The following is a 22,802-nucleotide window of genomic DNA, read 5'->3' on the forward strand; positions in this document are numbered from 1 at the left end:
ATATATTTTGTTCTGCGTGCATCAGTACAATTAAATGACTTCAGGCCTGTCTGGTATGCTGCAAAACATACATTGAGTTGGTCATTTAAAAATACATTCTCTCTATGACTACAAGCTCATCCAAAGTCACCATTTCAAAAGTGCTTGCCTCAGAACACCCCCTGGACATTTGTCAACTATATTTAGTGGTGGTGGTGGGGCTTTCAACTTCACTCTTTGCTCTTCATGATCAGCACTTGTATTTGAATACATATTCTTCCATGCCTTGTACCTGCGCTGTACAGGCTACTTGTCAAGAAAATAAATAATAAGACATTTAGCTATGTATTTATCCATAACATGCTGTAGTGCTGAGTGTTAATATAACTTTTAACACATTTGGTTCTTTGTTGTCAAGTGATGTCCTGCACTTGGGTGAGGCTCAGCAGGAAAAATGGCATGTTCACAGCATTTATGATATGTCACCCTTCATGGTTTGTTAATGGTGGAAGCTGAGATCATAAAACCCATTCCCGTGATGATGACAGCTTGATTTGAAATATGTCCTCCAGAAGGACAAATGTGTGACCGAGGTGAGAGCTGAGAGCTGAGCCGGGTCCTGCTATCTCTTCCAGCAGACGTCACATTTGTTTTAAGGATTTTTGTTTAGAGTCCGCCTCCAGACACATTTTGAAAAATGTTGGGGTTTTTTAAATGTTTTTTTTCTTTTTATGTGGGGAAAATATGTCAAACAAAAAATAATTTGCTGGATGCACATCTTCTCTTTCTCCACCATTGAGAAATTCTGGATCTGGTCTCACCTGCCCACCACCCCTGCTCTTGCTACAGTTGTGACTCTTTGGTCACAACATTATAACTTATCTTCAAAGTTTTCAACAGTGCATCAAAATAGCTTGAACCATCAAAGAGAATCAGCCATAGGTGCTACATGATTGAGTTGGCTTCAGATAGGAGGTAGTGGGGCAGTGGAGCCCTTTGAGCGGATAGCTGGCCCGCAGAACCCCATGGGTGGATGGAGGGACATTGATCCCGTGCTGCACGCCCTCCACAGCCGCTTAAAGAGCTACGCAAGCTCATCATCTACATCTGCAGTTTTGGCGTCCTGAAACCGACGACCATCTACTACAAGGTAAATATACTGTATTAAAACACTGGTTAATAATTAAATGGGCCTCTTATGAAACTGATTTAGCTAGGTCATGGATTTCATTACTCTACTTAATAAATGTATTCAGATAAATTTTATGGGTCATCTCTTTTATGAAAACCACTTCATCATACAGCATTACATCCCGCAGTGCCAACATGTACGTATGCGTTAAGGTCATGTGTCAGAGAAACCGTGCCAATGCATTTCAGAAGGTTTACATATATCATAGTGGGCTGTGTTGTCCGGGACAGGAAGTATTTGCAGTAATGGTTTTATTTTAGTGGCAGAGAACTCAACAGAGAAATCCTAATTTGATGCTGAGACATGCCAGCGCTCAAGCACTGTTGAATGCCTATGAGTTTGTGTATGTATGCATGCATGGTAGTGTGTATGACAAAAGGAATGAAGTGAGAAACAGTTGCATTGATATTTTGTACAGATACACAAACCTACATTGCAATGAAAATTTGTGTTTTTCTGTGATTACTTATGATTAATCGCATATTTGTTCACAAACATTGTTGTAATATGACATATTTCCAAACAGCCAGGCTAGAATGAGATCTGACTATAGCATAAATAGTTCTGGTCCAAATAATGTTCTGTTTATATAACCTTAATAAGTGAATTTCTTTTCTTAAAAAAAAAATGGGGAAGATTGCAAAATCAAAGATTACGGATACTGTCATTTCTATCTTTTTATTATTATCAACCATTCCTAACAAAATACAATCAAAACAAATGTCCTGTACGTAGTCAAGTTGATTGCTTGACTAATTACAAAGCCTGATACAGTTTATGCATTTGCACTGGAATAAAGAATACAATTTCTTAGTAATATTCATTACAATCAAAATGGCAGCTCTACATGTAGTTCATTCCTCTCAGCTGGGTAAACTAGAGAAGCAAAGCGCACTGTGGAGTGTCTCTGAGCATGCTCAGTGGCGTCTGCCTGACACTGAGCTGTTCTCCAGAGATCGCAAAAGCAGTCGCAGAGTTGTTTCAGGATAAACTAAACAAGACTGACGAGCAGCCATAAAAAATAGAAATACCTTCCCAACAAGACATGTTTAATTCAGTAAAAGGATGTTTCCAAGTTAAACCTGCTCTAGAAGCTTAGTGTGACAGTGAGTCCAGCGAGGTGCAGCAGTCTCAAGGTAATCAAGGCTTGATAGTATAAAAGGTCCCGTTCATTATTGTGAAAAGGTTCTACCCATTGAGGCTGTCAGTCTCCTGGCAACAACACTGGCGGTACCAGGTGAACTGGTGCCATGTTGTTTGACTGGTGCTGTCACAAGAAGCTCTTGAAAACTGACATACTCGTCTTGAGTCATGTCACAAATAAAGATGGTCTCAATGCCATTTAATGACACACCAGTCTGTCATCTTGACAATAAATGAGACAGGGGCCCCCTGGGTTAGGATATCCCCAATAACTTCATCTGTGGCATGAGCCATTAAGGCAAACCTGTCCTGGTCCCTCCAAATCTTCCAAAGCCCTCCTTCACTGTCTGAGCAGCTTGCTCCATTAAACCATTAGGGGCTGGGTAAGCTCAATGCCATTCTTTTTCATGGACTCAATAGAGGTCACAAGTGAATTGTGTCCCGTTGTCTCTCACTGCATTGGTATTGAGCAGGCCATTAACTGCAAACACCTTGTTGTGACAATATCACAATTCCAGGGACCGATGAAGAACATCTGCCTCTTGAGTGGACAAGGCATGTAAGGAGGTGGTGGAACCATTCTTTGATTGGTTTTGTTCTCTACCTCTTTGTCTATGTGTGGGCCACCAGACGTGCAATTGGGCATTTTACAACCTGCATCCAAGGATTATTTGGTTGGCCGGAAAAGCTGCAAACTGTTGGCTCTTCTGTTCTGTTAGCACATGGTTGGCCACTTCTGCACTAGGCAGTTGTACTCAAACAAATCCTTGTGCCTTTTAATGTTGGGCTCACAACCATTTTTTACTTCTCCTTACTTACCCTTCATGGCATTAAGCACAAGCTGAACTTGTAAATTTTTGGGGTGGCCTCCTGATCGATGTGCATCCTCAATTTAAAGCCCTTAAGGATGCCCAGCACCTTCTTAAAGAGGTCACTGTGTGTTTGGATACAGTGCTGTATTAATTTTTTTGCCAATTCAGACTGTTAATGATACCTCTGTGTAGCATGTGTTGGAATCATTTCTAGGACACTTAGGAATCTCAAGTGCTTTCTTAAAAGTCAGGGAGGTATGCCACCATCATTAACGCTCCAGAACAACCTGTCTTTGCATGGCATCAAACAAAATCCAAAAGTCATGGTGCTCCAACAACTGGTGCAACTCTGCCACAATATAGGCATCCAACTGGCCTTATTTACTGGAAAGGCTTTGAACTGTGTAACTCTGGGGGGTTTTGGATAATGGGGGTTTGAAGACCATTGTCTGTCCATCTGTCTTTGTGTCTATCTGTCTGTCTTTGTATTTTTGTGTCAGTCTGCCTTTGTGTCTGTATTTGTGTCTGTCTGTCTTTGTGTCTGTATTTGTATTTTTGTGTCAGTCTATCTTTGTGTCTGTATTTGTGTCTGTCTGTCTTTGTGTCTGTCTTTGTGTCAGTCTGTCTTTGTGTCTGTATTTGTATTTGGCTGTCTTTGTGTCTGTCTGTCTGTCTGTCTGTGTTGTGTTGTTATGATTTGCCACTATAAATAAAACTGAATTGAACCATTGCCATTGTCCCAGTCTCTCCCTATACTCCTGAAAAGCTTTAGTTCCCTACACAAATTAACTGACACTCCCAAACACGTTCACATTATCCTAAGACATCCTCACACATCCCCTTGAATCATCTACCTAACCAGAAATCTGTTTCTCCAAAACATATGTGCCCATTTATGATCTAGTTAAAGCTAGCGTACAAGAGACAATTGTAGTTGAGAAAGTGTAACTAAATAAGGAGAAACTGGGACTAAAATGTGTTTCATCATGACTGAATATTAAATAGCAGATAAAACAGCAATGAGGTAGCAACCATATGCATACTGATAACATGCACTGCTGAAATGCCACTGGCTGAAGTGACACAAATCAACAAGTCAATTTTGTCCGTAAATGGGTTGCCATCCTAAACTCCCAAAGTAAAACTTGAAGATGGAGACCTCATGTTGATGACAAAGGCAGAGTGTAATGCAAATGCATGTTTCCATAGCATATCTTTCATTTCAGGTATTCAATTATGTAGTAGAAAATAGCAGCACTAGTATTTGTCACTTTGAATTTTACACTTTTCATAGTTCAAATGTGTTTAAACAAAACAAAAAAAAATGTTGCTATCCTCAAAAAATATACTTTCTTATCCACGTCTACAGCAGTCTGCTAACCTTGCTGAAACTAAATACGTAATGCATCGCTCAGGTTACATGGGGGTTGTGGTCTCTGATTCAGCTCTATGACCATGGGCAATTTGTTATGAAGTTACATCCAAGGGCTATAATCCAAACAACCAGATCATGAAAGAAGAGATAGAAACAATTTGCAAACGATGTATTAGTTGGGAAAATATCACAAATGCAAGTTTTCCTTTAAATTAAATAATAATACTGTTATTACAAACAAAATATACAATTCACTTACCCTGCAATATCCTGAATGTTGGGATAGCTGCCATTTGGGTCTTTGTACCATTTCTTGACTTTCAGTTTGGCTCGAATATCAATGTGGAGAAGAGGGTAGGGTCTAAATAGAGCGACTGCAGAGTGGGCTTTTATCTGAAAATACTGGTGGCAAGGCCACAACACATCAGTAAAATCCCATGTCATCACTCTTGGCAACCTCTTCCTGTCCATTCGAACCATAGTCTTTTTCCATTGATGTATGTCTTTGAGTTAGTTTATATTTCAAATGTGGGTGTTGGCCAGGTTGTGCGCAGCCGCAGTCAGCGTCCAGCATTGTTCATAATTAAACCCCCTTTTTGTTGTATCTCTAGAACTGAAGGTCATCAGCAGTTGTGTCACGACAGAAGTAGCTGACTGATGTTGAAAATATCAAGACATGATGGACTACAGCTCTCTAGCCTGAGGGTAAAGTAAAGCTACTCTCTGTCTGGGTTATGTTTAAAAACTTGCCCTACCCACTCCAGTGCATTCACAAGCTGGTAGACAATAGTGGGCTATAGCCAACAAATATTCAAGCAGCCAACACCAAAGTAGATATGTTTGTTTAAATTTTGTTCAAGTCAAAACATTTCCTCTTTCATTTTATCACAGTTTTGCTTAGAAATCGCAGTCGTGTGCTATAAAACTTGCATATTTAAAACACTGCACAAGTGATTAACCAACTATGCCAATATTTGGTAACATTCATTCATTCATTCATTCATTCATTCATCTTCAACCACTTGTCCCTGTCGGGGACGCAGGGGGCTGGAGCCGATCCCAACGGACATCGGGCGTGAGGCGGGGTACACCCTGGGCAGGACGCCAGTCTATCGCAGGGCACACAGAGACGCACACACAGACAGACAACCATTCACACCTACGGGCAATTTAGAGTCATCAATTAACCTAACACATGCATGTCTTTTGGATTGTGGGAGGAAACTGGAGAACCTAGAGAAAACCCACGCAGACACAGGAAGAACATGCAAACTCCGCACAGAAAGGACCCAGCCGGGATGCGAACCTGGAACCTTTTCGATGTGAGGCCACAGTGCTAACCAATATATAGTATGTATGCCACTTTTACCGAATCGTATGCTCAAAATTAATGCATAGTTTCAGAGCCTGTGAATGTTCTCATTTGTCCAGGTCATGGTTATCCCCAATACAATTTCAGTCAAAAGCAACTGGACTCGGTTATTTGTCTAGGAAGACGTTTCACCTCTCAGGCTTCATCAGCTCATGCACGCAAATGCCTGGTGCTTTGAATTGTCACAGTGATTTTAAAATTAAGTGATTCTATAAGAAAGTGAAGTATACTTTTTCATATCTGCTAGCAGTTTTTAGTCAAATCTCTATCAACAGAAATGTGCCAAAGAGGTCACTTTGTGTACTTTGACTTGTAGAGCTGGTGAGCGACAACACTGTTACTGGTAAGCAAGACAATAAAGTCTTAAAGTCATTTAGATACAATAAAATTGCTTCCAACAGTCATGAAGACACAATTTGAAATGCCTTAAGTGGGGCAGAGTAAAGTGTGAATATGATGCAGAAGCATGCTGAGAATTACCAACTGAAATTGGCAGAAGTTTTTACAATTCTTAAATGTGAGATGTTCATGACTACTGTTGAGCTTTATACTTTTGATTCAACTGTCTGAGACAGTTGGGAATAAGGCATGTCTTTGCTGCTTGCTCTCATTTCCTCCCAATGAATCTATGAAACAACTCTGGAATGGCAGCACTCCAGAACACAGAACGCAGAAGTAACCTCAACTATAACATAATTTTACAATGCCATCAACAGGCTAACGCATTTTGGCACATAAGCCTTCATCAGAGCTTCTGTTTTTGGCAGAGCACCAGTCTAGAGGAAGGTTATATGTGGAAGTGCACCCGCTATATGTTTTTAACCGCTTGCTCTCATTCTCATCAAGAGCGATGTAGTCACATGACTGACAAGCCTGCAGCCTATTTAAAAATGATATCTTTAGATTTTATGTCTGATTAAGAATGAATTACAGTTAAACAAGGGATGCTTGTGAATTTTGCAAGCATGGGTTTTTTCAGCACATTTATATATTTCCATTTGCGGTAGATTTTTGACCATGAAACACTGGAGCTGGAGCAAATTTACAATTGTGATACAGTACTTGCTCTCGTTAAATAAACATCACACTACATTTACATGCCCTGGAAGTAAAAAGCCTCCTTTGTTCTTTGTTTTTGGAAGTGGCCATTAGCTTCTGAATACAAAGTGTTTTGAATACATGTGTACAGCAGGAACAATAAAGCCAGTGCTGAAATAAACAGGTATAATAATATATTCAGTATTCAATTAAAGGCATCACTGTGGCTGTCAGTCAGTGCTGAGTTATGACGTCTTTAATGAGTGGCCTTGCACAGACCAGGCCCCAGATGCTAGAGTCAGAACGATGATACACGAAACATTCAAAGCTTTAATTTTACATTAAAGGAGCCCGATCCATCGCAAAATCATTAGCACGAGGTTAGTACGCTGTTCAAAAATCCAACTATTGTTATACTGCTAAACATTTATTGTGGTTAAATAGTTTCAATAAAACAATCAACCCAAATGACACACACTAATGATTTGCCCCTCACGCCTTCTATTTTCAGCAATTATCAAACTAACCATTATTCTGAGAAGCGAACGTAAAAGATGCTCAATTTCCAATAAAAGTTAATGGGGCAAGTGTTTTTTCTCTGATCTGCAAATCATATGTTCAAAGCACTGCTATATAATACAAAGGCGCCACAAAAACATATCCAATCAGAAAAGGATTAAAAATCAATACATTCACAATCTCTCGTGCTCAAAAGCACAATGTTTGACTGCTTTTCTGTGTGTGTGCCCTACTTCTGGAGGAGCAGCCATCTTCGATATGTGAATAGATGCATAGTAATGACATGCTAGCAGTCACGTCAAAGCCATTCCCTATATTTTGCCACAGGCCCCCTCTTCGACAGATTTCACAAGGATGACTTATGCGTACTCTTCGAAAGCAGAGACCCCAAAACAGATGCAGCCACAGCACGTACCTCCAAAATCAGGCCTTAAACGGATGTCATATCCCTTCAGCAACTTGTCCACGGTGGTCTTGGCCACAGACATTCCGGTGCTTCCAGTGGAAGAGCTGAGGGCAGAAACCACAAGTGTAAGAGCCATTTTAAGTAGTGAAGGGGAGAACAGCGAATACAGACATTGTGATACTTTTTTCATAGACATTGTGTTTCTCTACAGCACACCCGTGGTACGATAAATCACTGCACATACTCTCTGTTCTCAACACTAATGACATGAACGCCACCTTTGAAGAGGAAGCCCTTACGTCAACGTCGTGAGGCTTTGTCAAAGAGAAAGAGGACTTAGAATTCATTAAAAAACAACCAATGATTATATTCATCCATGCATCCCCATTTCTTCTAAATTAAGCATTAATTGGTTATTTTGTCTATTCTGTTTTCAGCAAACTTCAGTTTCAACCTTGCATTCTTGGCTTTCACCATGCAACAGTAAGAATAAACATTTGCTGCAAGCAATTTCAGCTATTAGATGTATTTTTTTTGTATATTGCAGTCAAGCGTGTGTGATGTCATGTGCCTTGTGTATGCATTTTCTCTCTTGACACCCCACCTACACTATATTAATCTAGTCAGTTGAGGAGCTGTGATAATGATACACCTATCAAGTATTTTAATGATGTCGGTACTTTAAAAAGAAATGGCTTTAAAAGCAACAGTTTCATAGTTTTGTCGCTTAAACCTCAGGTAGGAGCTCAGTCTTATTCATAGGCATGCATTTAAAAAATAAATAATCACGCTCTCAGGGACCCAGCCTTTGTTGGCCTCAGTCTGGACTGGAGACAGACAATCCCCAGGAAGAACATATAGTCCGCGCTAGTCTGACTGACACTTATAACATTGGTGCCATGACCTGCATCACCTGACCAAGAGCGGCTCTCCAGCTGAGGTTCCTTGTTACAGAGAGGGTGCGGAATGAGCGTAGGGGGGAAACGAGGGGTGAAAGTGGGTTAAAATTGCTCCCCTGACAGGAGCACTAGCCCTCGGCTCAGTCAGGGAAGCACTGTTCAATTAGCTCATAGATAGTGCAGCTGTTAATCAAGCTGGACGCTTACAAGACTTGTAGGTTCGACACCTGAGAGCATGATTATGAGGGGAATATCAATGACAAACACACGCAAGATTACGCCCCTTTCATTTGTTTTTCCAAGTAAATATAATGGGATCAAAATGTCAAACGGTGCGACCCAGTTCTCACTGAGCACCTAAATCTCATAACTGAGGCTGTAGGTTACTGCAGCCAAGAGAAAAGGAGTAGGCCAGGGGTGATATGTATCAGTGCCTTTAACAACAAAACAATAAAGGAATTGATCTGGAGATTGGGACTGTGATGATGTCCATGAAGGCCTGTGCAGTAAGTCATACTGTAAACATTTCAAGGACTAGGCAAGAGCTTATTTATTGAAACGTTAAATCTTGCACCCTGCCTCCTGTCTTAAAAGCAACAGCAGATGATGACCTGCTGTGAATAATTTTTCGATTTGGATTGATTTGGTTCAGGTCAATAAAATGGGCAATTAAGAACATCATATGAATAGGAATATTACTTTGCGTTCATAATGCAATAAGTGGGCTTTCAGACAGTGGCTACAGCGCTGTAGACTCATACATCTAGCTGCTTACCCTGGAGTAATCAATCGATCATCGGCTCATTGATCCTATCAGCAAATCATTGGCCAGGCTGTAGCCCACTGAGGGCTGTCATTTTAGGCAGGATCAGACTGAAAGTTGCCCTTTCCATTGCACAGATGTATATCCCCTTTTTGATATCGGGAGTAGCTTACGTTTCACAATAGGCTTGATAACGTGCACGCGCATGTTTTTACGCTCGCGCGTCTAATAGAGCATATATCGGCAGCAATGCCCCTAATAAGTAGGCCTGGGTACCCCGTTAATGCGATTTGCCACATCTCAGCCTGTTATTGACCGGTAATCCCGTGCACTGGTGTGAAAGGTTTTTTTTTTCTCCCAAGCGACGTTTTCTTACCTTTGAACAAAGCAGAAGAAGGACAAAGCCGCCAAAGCAGAGGAAATTCCACATAATTTATCTTCTTGACGACCCAACATCTCCACAAATCCTTATATATAGTTTCTATAATCCAACCAGTCCAGTGGTCCTCCAGAAAACGCACAAAGTAAAAACTGGCAATTAAAAAAAAGAATAATTGCCTTTTAAAAATGTCGAATAAACTAGCCTACATCTACGCATGCGATGTCTTCATTAAAATCGGCTTCTTGATTTTAAAAAAATCTGCTAATTGGCCCCCGCTGTTTTGCCCGGCTATGGAAATCCGTGCAGGTCACAGAGCCCCTCGACCAACACCAGAAGATCAGACATCTTGCTCAAAAAACAGCATACACAATACTTTTAAAAGTGATGACAAGTATTCTTCCCCTTAAAAAAACAAACACTGGCATGAATGACTGAGCAGCAACCTCTTGATGATCAAATTGGTGGATGAAATTTCCCAGTCCAAATCTGCAGAAGAGGCATGGTTCCAGCGATGCTCCGGCGCCAGACTATTCCACAACGTGATGTTGTTAAAAGATATTTGTTTGAGCTGGAAACGCTGGTCGGCTGAAGGGGAGCGGTGGGTTTAAAAAAAAGAAAAATGAAATCTTCATTCCCTTTTTCCCCCCGTTGCTGCTGCTGATGATGATGTAGATCAGCCCAAAGTCACTGAGGGGAAAATGCACATTGAAAAAGCACTGGGTAATATCTGATGCAGACGTCAGAGCAGGCTCTATCACTCCTCTGGTGAAAAAAAAACTAGATGCCGAGAAATATGGATGGCCCCTTATACGCCAATGCATGTATCGCAGCGTCGGATATCATATCAAAGATGCAAACCTATTTGAAAAGTCCACTTGCCTCCGCTGTCCAACGTTAAATGGCGTTTCAACACGTTAATGTGGTCCGCTCGTCTTCTCCTCGAGACACTGAAGAAATGACACACATTCAACAGCCCGAGGAGACATGATGAGGGAATCTGCTCTCTTGACTCCTTTCGATTTGGTCTTAATTCTTAGTTGAAATTAAAATGATGTCCTACTGGGGGGGAGAAGGGGGGGACACCTAAGGTGAATTCCTTAGCGACAGCATGTCCATGCGCTGAATTGTCCGTCTATTCTCCCTCAAACCTATTAGGATGCTGGGAGTGTGTGCAGGTGCCTTTTCATGCATTTCTTCCACTTTACCACAATTTCAAAAACACGCACACGGAGAGACACACGCACACACACACGCACAATAAAGCGCGCGCAACGTGAACGCGCGCAAATCTTATATTTTCTATTTTATTCATGCGTCTCTCTTTTTCTGTTTAAACATGAATATCCTTACTGGAAGTTGCTAACGCGCACATCACAATTCAAGAATCACACAGGCTTGTGTTTTATACAGAGGAGGAGGTTTTTGTTCAGGGATCTCTTTGCTGTCCAGTTGCTAAGCAACGCAGCCAGCACTGATGCAGTTGTGGTGATTCGAAGGCTATGCGCAAAGGCTCATTTAAAGGAGTAGACCCAACGCTGTCACCACTGTGGTGTCAGCGGGACAAAGGCAGACAGCAACTGATGTACCATGTAGCCATTGCTGTTATGATAGGGCGCAAAGAACGCCATTTACAACCATGCATGTGAAAGGAACGTGGCGTGTCAGGGATATCACACTACTTTTGCCTCATCATCATTGTCCTACTCCTACTCCTACTCCTCCTCCTCCTCCTCATCATCATCATCATCATCATCATCATCATCATCATCATCCTCATCATCATCGTCCCCATCACCATCACTGTCAGGGCCTGATACACTCTGATACATTTTTAATTTTGAAACATGTTAGGCTACTCAACAGGTAGTTCTTGCCTTTGCCCAGAAATGAGGAAAATGCAGTCTGTCCCTCCCATTGGTGATGTCACAGCACTGAACAAAACTATTAAAAAGGCAAAATGGGTTTTACTGGTGATCTTTTCTGTTTTGAATAACGCCACCCTTATTTCAGTGTCAACTCAAAACAAAAAAGTAGAATAATTTTACATTGGTATGTTGGCTGCTTCTGTGCTCGAGCTTTGGATGAGCCACGGCCTGTTAGCTGGACTGTAATCGATCCCCTAACCAAGAGGCCGACGTGGTGAGGACACTTGAAAAAGAAATGCCATTACAGTCATAGTTTATTGCAATTACTGTACATCAAAGGGGCAACACCATGACTGACCATGACCTGGCACCCAAGGGTGAGCAATTAGCATTTGCTGATGTGGAAGACACAGCCTGGCTCTCACAGTTACTTGTTGCAACACATGAGTGAAAAGTTGTGACTACAAGCTTTGACAGTTTGATGGCTGTAAATCTGTTGCTAAGTATCATAAACTAAATCAGTATATTGAGTGTGAAGATTCAGTTGTGGCATAAAACGCTATTGTCGGGAACAAAACAACAACTTACTTGTCAAAGAAGACCATGAGATGCAGGCGAAAGCTTTGAGCGGAATAGTTTACCTGCAATTTCAAATACATTGTTATTCTCGAGTGTTTGTCTAAAGTTGAAATCGGATTGGCTACAACCACAACCCACTAAAGGGATGGGGTTTCAGCAAAAGGTTAAAGGGAGCTTCAGAGAGAGCACAGTATCATTGTGTGAAATTGAATTGCAAATGACCACTGAGAAAGTCATTTTAAGTGGTTACAGGACATTTATAAATCTGCAATACTGAATTTAAGACTGCACAAACAATGTATGAAGCAAGAAATAATTAACTTTGTGTGGTGGACCCAGTGGTGGAGAGGTGGTTATGTTTATTGATGGAGTAGATTATTAAAGAATAGGAGCAGGGGGTTTGCTATATGTCCATATATATACACAGGTATATATATGGTATATTATAGTATTATAATTAATAATTGTCCCTATATTTTAATTTAGCTGAAAAGGAAGGTGGTCTAACATTTTAGGGACAGCAAGGGACGGTCTTTAATGTGTGCATGTCCCAGATTCACTATTTATTTTATGTAATCCTTTTCTGGTGAAATTTAGTGTAAAAATGGACAGAAAACATGCATCAAAATACTGAAAATACTATGATACTTTCACCATATGTTGCCCACAATAACGATGATATCACAATTCAGCTATTCTGCGATACTCGATGCACTGCAAGATGATCATCTACGATACATGCTGCTCAGTAAACAGGAAAACATTTGTTATGTCTAACATAATTTTTGCGATTGCTCGTTCTTCTGCTAATGTGTTTTGGATTATGTAAAAATGTTTGTGGAATTAACCTATTGTTCTTAAAATCAGAGTTGAGGTTAGAAATTATGGGGGATTATGGGGTTTTCTCAATCCAGAGGAGGGTCTGAAGCAAATATTAATAACCCTGGGGAGTGTCTTGTTTTTTAAAAAGTGAAACATTCGGTTCAAAACCCCTCCAATAAATTTGGTATGGTCTCTAAATGGAGAGAAAAGACGTAATCTTGGAAACCTGGTAATTCAGTGGGCTTTCACCTCTGGATCCGTGGTCGATACTTAACTAGTACCAGATTGGTTTTCAAAATGGGATTCAGTGATTTAAATGCAAATTATTCACCAGGCAATTTGAGAATAAACTAGCTTGACATACTATCGTTCTTTAATCAGCCTATTCATGAATAGATGCCAAGGCAACAGTAATTGTGTGCTGATAATTGCTGAAAAAGCAGGCTTATACTTATTCTTTGAAGATCTCCCACACTGTAGGTTATGTTAGTGAGAGCAAGAGTAGAGCAGTGCCAGTACAGTACAGTAATGGAGTGCAATATAGAGTTAGAACCTGAGTGGCACCATGCTAGATGGATGCTTTCAATCTCCGGGCATGCTCGGCCTGTTTTTTTCACCATAGTCGCTCTCACTCACAATCGTGCTCCCATTCACAGCATTCCCTGATTACTGCAATTAGCTTTAATTGGCATCTATGACAAGGAGATCCAAGCCCCTGAGATGTACCATGCTCTTTTTTGCTCCATTCATATGTTGCATAACACATGTGAGTTACTGGGTCACCCTTGCTCCTATGATATAAATAGTATCACATGGTTAATGCATTGGTGCCTTCCAGTCACTCCCTGTTCATCGTGCTGTACATATCTGTCAAACAGCCAAATCGACTCAGGTGATATATTGTGATATACAGTATTATGATATATACAGATGATCTATTAAACTGATGTTTTAACATGTTGCATCCTTTTTTCACAAAACTTTACCATCAGTCTGAGCAAAAGTGAATGTGGTTTATAAAAGGGGCTGACTCAACAAGAGTCCACTTAAAGTCATAATCCGTAAGAATTGAGATATGTTGGTTCTAGCGGCCTCTTTGGCAGTAAGATGTAACTGCAGGTGAGCCTGTTCTTTCAGAGCCCTCCATCTTGTCACGTTCAGGGTCACTATTTGTGTTGACTTTTTTTTTTTTTTTTGCTCTTTTATAAACTTTATTGAAACACATTCACCTCTCTACATCCTTCCCGTCCCCTATATGTTACACTCTTAAATCCATACACACACATTTTCCCATTACATTTCTGCCCTTACTACAAGCCTGACTCAGAAGTTGGAAGTTCCTGATTTCGGATTACAAGGGAAAGCAGCATAACATGGCGGCACATCTGAATATAGAGAGGGAGTGTCACCACAAACACGGATATTGGAATACTCAGCAAAATGGCATGTATAAGTGCTTTCATGTAGGTTATATGATCAATCACCATTGTTTTAACTCATTCTTTGATAGATAGTAATGCGTTGTGGGACTCTGTGTACTCCCTTTGATTAGATAACATAATCATGAAGAAGTTAAGTTTAATTTGAGGTGAAACGTCTGCTCAAGTTCACGATTGGTCAAATTCACTGTGAGAGGGCTCCCCTTTACTAGTTGAATCAAATTCCTGTCGCCGTCTCAACTTGGTTTGGAAAACCAAAGTAGGAGACCTCCCTGGAGAGAGACATGGACCACATCATTGGCTGGTTCAAGTCTGAACTTTATGATCTGTGTCTTTACTGTATTCTGCATCCAAGATTTGACTAAGGCTAAGCTCACACTACAAGACTTCCAAAGTCCTCAGATCACTGTACTGTTCACACAACTTGCTCTCTTGTTGTCTTGTTTTCACACTACCTGACAGTCTGGCGACAGGGGCTCGGGAGGAATCTAAGTGCCATTCTCCAAAAGCGAGTAGTGATACGGGATATGATGTAATACCATGGGCAAGACAGGATTTTTGGATATCTGCTGAAAACAAATGCTCCAAAGAAGAAAAGAAGAGTAAGGGGGTGTTGTTGATGGCACATGTTTAACAGAATAGCCTGGTTCCACGTCTTTACTATTTATAGGCTGTTTTTTCAAGGTGCAACAACAACTTCAACACATTGCACTCGAGCTCCGAGCTCAACGCTGATTTGCCTCCAATATGGGGCTTTTATCAGGGAGCTCCAAAAGCTGTCGGCAAGTGGAAAATCATGGCTAAAGCTGGGTAGTGGGCACTTGGCATTAGCTTTTCAGATATCCTAATGTGACTGTGAGGCACTGCTGCACTCACGTCTCCAAACAGTTTATACATCACATTTGATCACTGATTTGCGAGCGCTGAGCCAACACCGATTTGATCTGACCTGGGCTTTTCTTTTATCCAGAAATTTTTGACAAAGGCGGCACACTCATGTCTACTTTGATTACATTACAGCAACTGACAGTTTCTTATATTCCTTTAATTTAAAAGATAAATTGACCTAGCAATCACATACAAATTTAATATTAAGCTTCCATACTTTATCTGCTGTGCTCCGAATCAAACCTAAATCTCTTTCTAATTCGTGGTTTATTGGAGGATAGGGGCTACTGTCGGGTTTAAGAGTGAATTGCACCTATAAACAAGTCTGATTTACTCATCAATTAGCTGGTTCCAACTAAGTTCTTGCCTCTGACTGGGCATACAGCCAGTCATAGTTTAGAATAATGGAATGGCCAATCAGATTTCATGTCACTCCCTGGACTGTCCCACCTCACGTGGTGGAGCGGGCACCGCATATACTGAATCTGAGTCCGCGCCATAGGGCCCAGATTTGACAGCAACGTGCAGCCCTTTGCTGCATGCCATACCCTCTCTCTCCCTCTCTCTCTTTCAATCTTCAACTCTACTAAAAAAAATGAAGGAATGAAAAGCCGAAAACATTATCTTAAAAAAAGTCTTATTTCCAAGTAGCTGCAAACAAAAAAGCACAAAACAAAAAAACCAACAAGATACCAAAGAAAAAATTAAAATGTATGCATTGAGAAGCATCTGCCAGCAGCATTCTGAGATCTACAGGTGTTTGCTGTCTATTCCCCCGGCTACACACAAGCCAAACCCTCTCAAATTGTGAGCTTAGCTGTCCTCCTGACTCCTGACATAATTAACTGACTATAAAGTCACAGTCAAGTTAAAACTTCTGATCTATGCAAGCACTATGCCAGGTTCTGTATATAGGAGTTTGGCAGCAGGTGAATCGCCTTTAATCTGTGAGGTACTGCATGACTAAACTTCATGATTATCCAGTGTTTACCATGGTATCACTGTGATCAAACTGGCAGGTCAAAGCAGCACAGCAAGAGCTCACCTCCCCACTGTGCATCAGAGCACCTGACAAGCTTTGAGAAAGACGGCTCAACCTCAATGTACATCCCGCCATTCATTGACCGCAGTGATGAGATTGGAGGCTTTGAAAACTCACGGCACGTGGCTCTGAAGCACTACCTCAAAGCAGGCTACCAGGCAATTGTTGCTATGCTACCGTAGAAAGCCCAATCAAAGTGCAGTGTGTTGCTTGTTGAGGCTGAACTGCACCACAATGTTCCAAATACTTGTGAGGAGCGCTGTTTACACTCAAAGCATGGAAAGCACAAGAGAGAAGGAAAATGCATGCTAATGCTTCCGCTTTGTCCACCTCAAGGTTTCTGCAGGGGAAAAAAACAATCTTGTTAACAAGCCAGAATGATGCATTACATGAATATCCATTATGTATCATATACTGTAAGTGTAGTGAATATACTACAGATTGGCACATGGAATCCTGTATATGATTTTTGAAAACTGAATGAACGACATGAAAGAAAAAGAAAAGAAAGACATTCAGGTTCAACATTTACCACTTGGTTTTCGACTGTTCAGTTTAGATGTTAGATGGCTCACAGCAATGCTCCAGTGTTCCAACATAATTGGAAATGAACATGACCTGATTGACCATAATGAAGAAAGTCATGGCCCTTGAAGAAAGGCGAGGAAAATTTGATGCATATTTCAAAATGGTCAATAATGATGACATGAGGTGCTTGTCCTCGGGGGGGGGGGGGGTGTCTTAATAATACTAATCAGACAAAGCAAAGATTAGATGTGTCACACCACCTGCTATAAAATAATCCTTTGTATTTTGTTATATGTTATGAGAGTCCACCAGCCAGCTTATCAGTCTACTCTACACGTCAGAAAACTAAGGGTTTGCAATCCTGCAGGTGGCACACAACAAACTGACCTGATACACCCCTCCGTCCTCTACAATGGAGGAGTGCACATCTCAAACAGTCACAAGGCTCCGAAATTAGCATGGGTGAGGCGCAACGCTTGATGCTAAATAGCTATTGATGGAGGACAAACACTAATACGAATCTGTAATTCTGTCCATACCTCACCCATGTCCCTTTGCAACTCTCAGTGCATTTCATTTATAGGACATTTGGCGTGGTGCATATTTAACCAGACCCTTGTGGCCTTTTATTGATACAATCAAAATAATTAATTAAGTGTTTGTAAAGGTCTGGCATGAGGTTAATCTTCTCAATGGTTTATCAATATCAAAACAGCACGCCTGTTACGCATACGTCGTCCGGGAAAGTCCTTAGTCAGTAACAGTGTTACCTCTCGTTCCCTCTTGGGAGGGAGTGTATTTAAGTGTGATTGTTTGTGTTTGCATGTGTGAGCTGGTACATGCTGTCTCCATTTGCATGCATCATACATTCATCTTCGTTTCTATTCTTCATGTATCTTTTATATTACAGCATTGATTTATCTTTTATCAAACACAGTCTGACTATTTCTCCCTGTGAGGACGGCTTAAAGCTGTAAGGGAGAGGCTTCATTTGGTCATCCTCTTATTCCTCTGGCAAAAGGGTAACTCATGTAATTCCCTTATTTGCATTCAAAGTGTCCTCATTTTCAGTTTTCCTTAAATTTAAATGTCAAAGCCTGACGCAACAGCTTTCTGTTGTCTCCATAACACGGAAACAATGAATGTCAACACCAAAGCAGGCATGGATTCACCACTGTACACCAAAAATATGTAGCATTTCATAAATAGTAGCATTTAGTCAAAAATAGCACCGTAGCATCCCTTCCTCTTTTCCTATCTGAATTCTACGTGGGATTTCTACACGGAACTCCTACGAGAAAGGGTTAATGAATTCCTCACACAGATAGATATTGCCATGGAAACAGCTGCGTGACTGCTTGCAGCTTGTATACACACAGGAGAAAAAAAACAATGGTGCCAAAGGTATTTTAAAATTCAGCAAGCAGAGGCTTTCCAGTGCACATAGCTTCACTTAAGATTTTTTTTAATTTTCTTTTTTTTTAACAAGCACAGAGACACAAAGAGTGAGGATTGGCCACCTTAGCCCCAGTCAATAATCACAATCAATATTACAAATAATCTCTCTCTCTCTCTCTCTCTCTCTCTCTCTCTCTCTCTCTCTCTCTCTCTCTCTCTCTCTCTCTCTCTCTCTCTCTCTCTCTCTCTCTCTCTCTCTCTCTCTCTCTCTCTCTCTCTCTCTCTCTCTCTCTCTCTCTCTCTCTCTCTCTCTCTTTATTGGCATTGGAGATGCATTGCAATAGCCTAATGCATTCACAAATATGAGGTCTGGATGTGGTGGATGGGAAATAATACTATGCTCTATCATTTCCTTTGCAATAACAAAGTACACACACGGCCACTAAAACACACACACACTCACACTAACGCAATTCCAGCAGAGAATAATTAATTCACAATATGAAACAGACCTAAGGCTATGTGCCTCGCGGTTGAGCTGAGAAAGAAGGAGTAGATTGAGGGCCGTGATGCTTCTTATGCTCTCAAATACAAAAATGTACAAATACACACATGGCGCACGCATACACACACACACCACATGTACATGCAATCATAGTTGTCCCTTAAGATCATACAATCCTGCCCGGGTTTTCAAAATAGGTGGCACAGTACACCATGAGCTGGTGGGATAACCTAATCCATTTCCGCACAAAAACATGTTCTTTCAGTGCCATTAGCCATCCTCCCAATAGCGAGTCAATAGTCTCTTGCGATGCCCAAATGGACTTTTATGCTTGAGTCTGCAAACATGACTCTATAGGTTGGTTTCTGCAGCATTCACTGCTGGCACTCAGTTGCTGAAGCAAAATAACTGTATTTAGATTCATAAATATTTTGAGATGCATTGAAAAAGCTTTTAAGTCCATAGAAAGGACTTTGCATAGTGATGCAAGGAACTGTGGTAAGCAAACAGCGTGGAGTGTTGAGTAAACAGACAAACAAATAGAAAAGATAACTAAACAGGGACGAGCAAAAACATTAAAACACAGATAAGCATGTTTTTGGGACTTGCAGAAATCTATGTGGCGTTCCTTCCAGTTTAGACTAAAAGGTTCTTGTTCACTTGAGGTTGTTTCCTCCTCCAATCAGAAACAAGCTCCGGGAATTCTCCCAGGAACTGAACCACATTCCATGAGCATGTGTCCTGTCCATTAAGCTGGATGTAGAGTGTGTAGTGTGCTCCATTTTTTCAGGTACAGTAACCACAAAATTCTTCATGTTTTTACGTTAAAAGCAATACGGCCATGTGATGTAGCGCAGCTGTAAGAAGTCTTCAATAATTTGTGTCGGTTAATTGTCTCCTTTTTGTAACTTTGAGTTGCTGTGTCCTTTGCGATTTGTGTTACGATTCTCTGCAGAAAAGGAAATCCGGTGTCTCTTTACTTCGTTCAACACTGAAATCAAAATGAAATGTGAAAATCAATTCGTACAGATGAATACTATCACATGAAGTGTTCACATTCACTTGACAAGAATTAATTAAAGCTATTTTTGAGAAATCAACAGCTATAATTAGTCAGGAAATGTCACAGGTTGGGGCTCACATGGGATCAGTCAAATCTTACTTTGAGCTCAGACCAATGCATCGGCCCATTCTGTTGGGTTTTTGAGCCACATTTATCCAGATTAATTAAAACAAGATGGACTTAAGCAATCCCCTCATCACACAGCAGGACGAACTGTGGTCAAGTATAATTACACAGCTGTAAGCAGATCATAATTGGATAATAATTTTTTAGTAATTCCTTTCGGGATCCAATCCTCCACTGGGAATTTTTAATTGATGAGATAGCTCACAGCTGCCAAGAAGTTACAAGATTAGGTGACTATCATAGCTTATCATGCAGGCACAAAGAAGTAAGTCATAAAGCAAATTAGTGGGAGGCTCTGTGACTTTGTCAGGCAGGTACGTGAAGAGATATTATCTTATTTGCTAAATGAGCCATGGATGGTCACATAATTCTTTATAGCTACACATTACACGCCAGGCTTAACAGTGACATGCAGGTAAGACATTAAAGGCACATTTCTTCAGTCTTTTCCAGCTAAAATCTTAATGTTTAAGTTATAAACAAATGTTTTTGACAAAATAAAATTGAAAGGCCCATGACCAAAATGTGTGTCTCTAATGTACTCTACACTGTGCACGACTTCAACCTTTTCTTACATAAGAACTACAATTCGAAAATCTACAGTGTATAATGCTGTTTTGTTTGAAGTTTCTCCAAAGCATGTCATCCGCACTCTGCATTTTGGATGCCAGCCAGCTCCTTAATCGCAAATACTTTATGACTGCTAAAGGAGGCTCGAAAATGACACGCAATTTAAGGTCACATATTAGGTAGTTTCAAACGTACACACTTCCTATCCTAATGTTTTCTTTTTTTTTTTTATTATAAAGCAACTTGAGGTGTTTTATAAATATTGTAAAAGTACCAATCACTTAAAACCTTATTAACCTTATTGAGAACTGTGCCCTTAAACGAGCTGTCAGGACTTCTGTACGGTTGTTATGTCACAACGATACTATATATATATATATATATATATATATATATATATATATATATATGTAGAAATGACGCTACACTGCCTTTACAGTCACCCCCTGACTGCAATGACAGAAACACAGAGAGTGCAGATAAGGAAGACCCGGAAATGCCAACCAATCAGAGCAGACTTCGGCAAAATTGGACCCCACAGTCTTTTTCAGCATGAACATATACATCAAATAAGCCATCGAGACAAGTTTTTTGGGTGATCACAATAGACTGTATAAAAAAATGGATGTAGCCTCTCCGCCGGGGCCCGCTCACTCAACTTGATCCAATCATATTCGCCTCTGGAAGTTGCCATCTTGTCTGACTTTGACTCCTCCTCATTTCTTCTTACCAAAAAATTGCATTGATGTGACGTTGGGGGGAGGGAGATAAGTCCGTCTGGGTGATGTTTACATAATTAGCCACATTAGTTCACATTAGCTCCACCGCTCAGGAGCTAGGCTAACAGAACACGTTACTAGATAAATGGGAGTGTGAGTCCCGTGTCTCTAGCGGAGATTACACCGGCTCCAGGAGAAAAGTGCAGGCAGCCAGCATTTATAGTATATGATATAAACATATTCAACACAGTACCAGGCTCATTGACCGTAAAACACCGACCCTCACTGCCCGAATCCTCCCGCTGCTCCAGATTAGCATCTAGTGTATATGCCATCGATAGCAGGCTTTACTGCAAGTCATGGTGCAAGCGTGGCTATTTATTTAGCATAACAAAGCTAATGTTAACAAGGTGTGTTCCTAAACTATCTGTTTGAACAGTTGATCGAAGAGCAAACCATCTTGTCACTTCTAGTAACATCACCACACGAATGACCGCAGTCGAGGTCGAGATGACGGAGTTAGCATGCTAATCCTGACAACTAGCCTCCGAGGAGAAGTGAGGGCCAGAGGTCAGCTGTCACTCAAGAGGCCCCGCCCCTAATTATTCATAAACTTTAACCTCCAATAAAATAAAATCTAGCCTGTTACAAAAATATTTACCCTCCTAAGTGTTGTCATGCAGATATGACTTAAACATACAGACTAGAAGGTTTTGCTGTGATAATGGGTTTTTTGACAATAAAGCATGTAAATGTATTCTATTAGAAACCCATAATACAAGTATTAAGGAAATGTGATTGTTAGTTTTCTTTCTAAGAGTTAGATGAGAAGATCGATACCACTCTCATGCCAGTACAGTAAATATGAGGCTACCACCAGCAGCCGGTTAACTTAGCTTAGCATGGACTGGAAACAGGAGGCAATACCTAGTCTGGCTCTGTCTGAAGGGAACAAAACCCACCTACCAGCACTTCTAAATCGCGCTAATTGATAGCTATATCGGGCATGTTTAATCCATATAATCACTGTCATGTTTAAACAACTTATTTTGATCTTAAGGGGGGTTATGTTCGGGACTATTTCCAGGTCAGGCCAGTGACTTCGTGAAGTCCTGTAGACACCAGGAGGTTGCAACATGTCCTCCAAATTAAACAACAAAATAAGTAATTTGTCCATGAATGATTATTTTTTTGTGAGGTGATGCCCTATGGAATTTGTATTTATTGCTGTTCTTATGCATTTAACTTATTTTAACTGGATGGAACTTTTTAATCTCAAAGTAAATGCACATGACAGAGTAACCATCAGAGATTCTTTATTTGTCTTCATTTAAAAAGGAAGATCACACATCAAATTCATCACATTCTTGATACAGCT

General features: G+C 40.6%; 1 protein-coding gene across 1 annotated transcript in view; it reads right to left on the reverse strand.

The window, feature by feature from the left end:
* Window positions 1-9,954, reverse strand: part of gabrb4 (gamma-aminobutyric acid type A receptor subunit beta4) — a gene marked incomplete at both ends in the record, with an annotated part of 51,389 nt that extends 41,435 nt beyond the window's left edge. The window contains 2 exons of the mRNA XM_083927538.1: window positions 7,846-7,940; window positions 9,875-9,954. Of these exons, the coding sequence (XP_083783664.1) occupies window positions 7,846-7,940; window positions 9,875-9,954 (175 nt within the window). The remainder of the gene's footprint in view (window positions 1-7,845; window positions 7,941-9,874) is intronic.
* Window positions 9,955-22,802: the final 12,848 nt, after the last annotated feature.

Source organism: Echiichthys vipera (assembly GCF_963691815.1).
Source record: "Echiichthys vipera genome assembly, chromosome: 14".
Lineage (NCBI taxonomy): Eukaryota > Metazoa > Chordata > Actinopteri > Perciformes > Trachinidae > Echiichthys > Echiichthys vipera.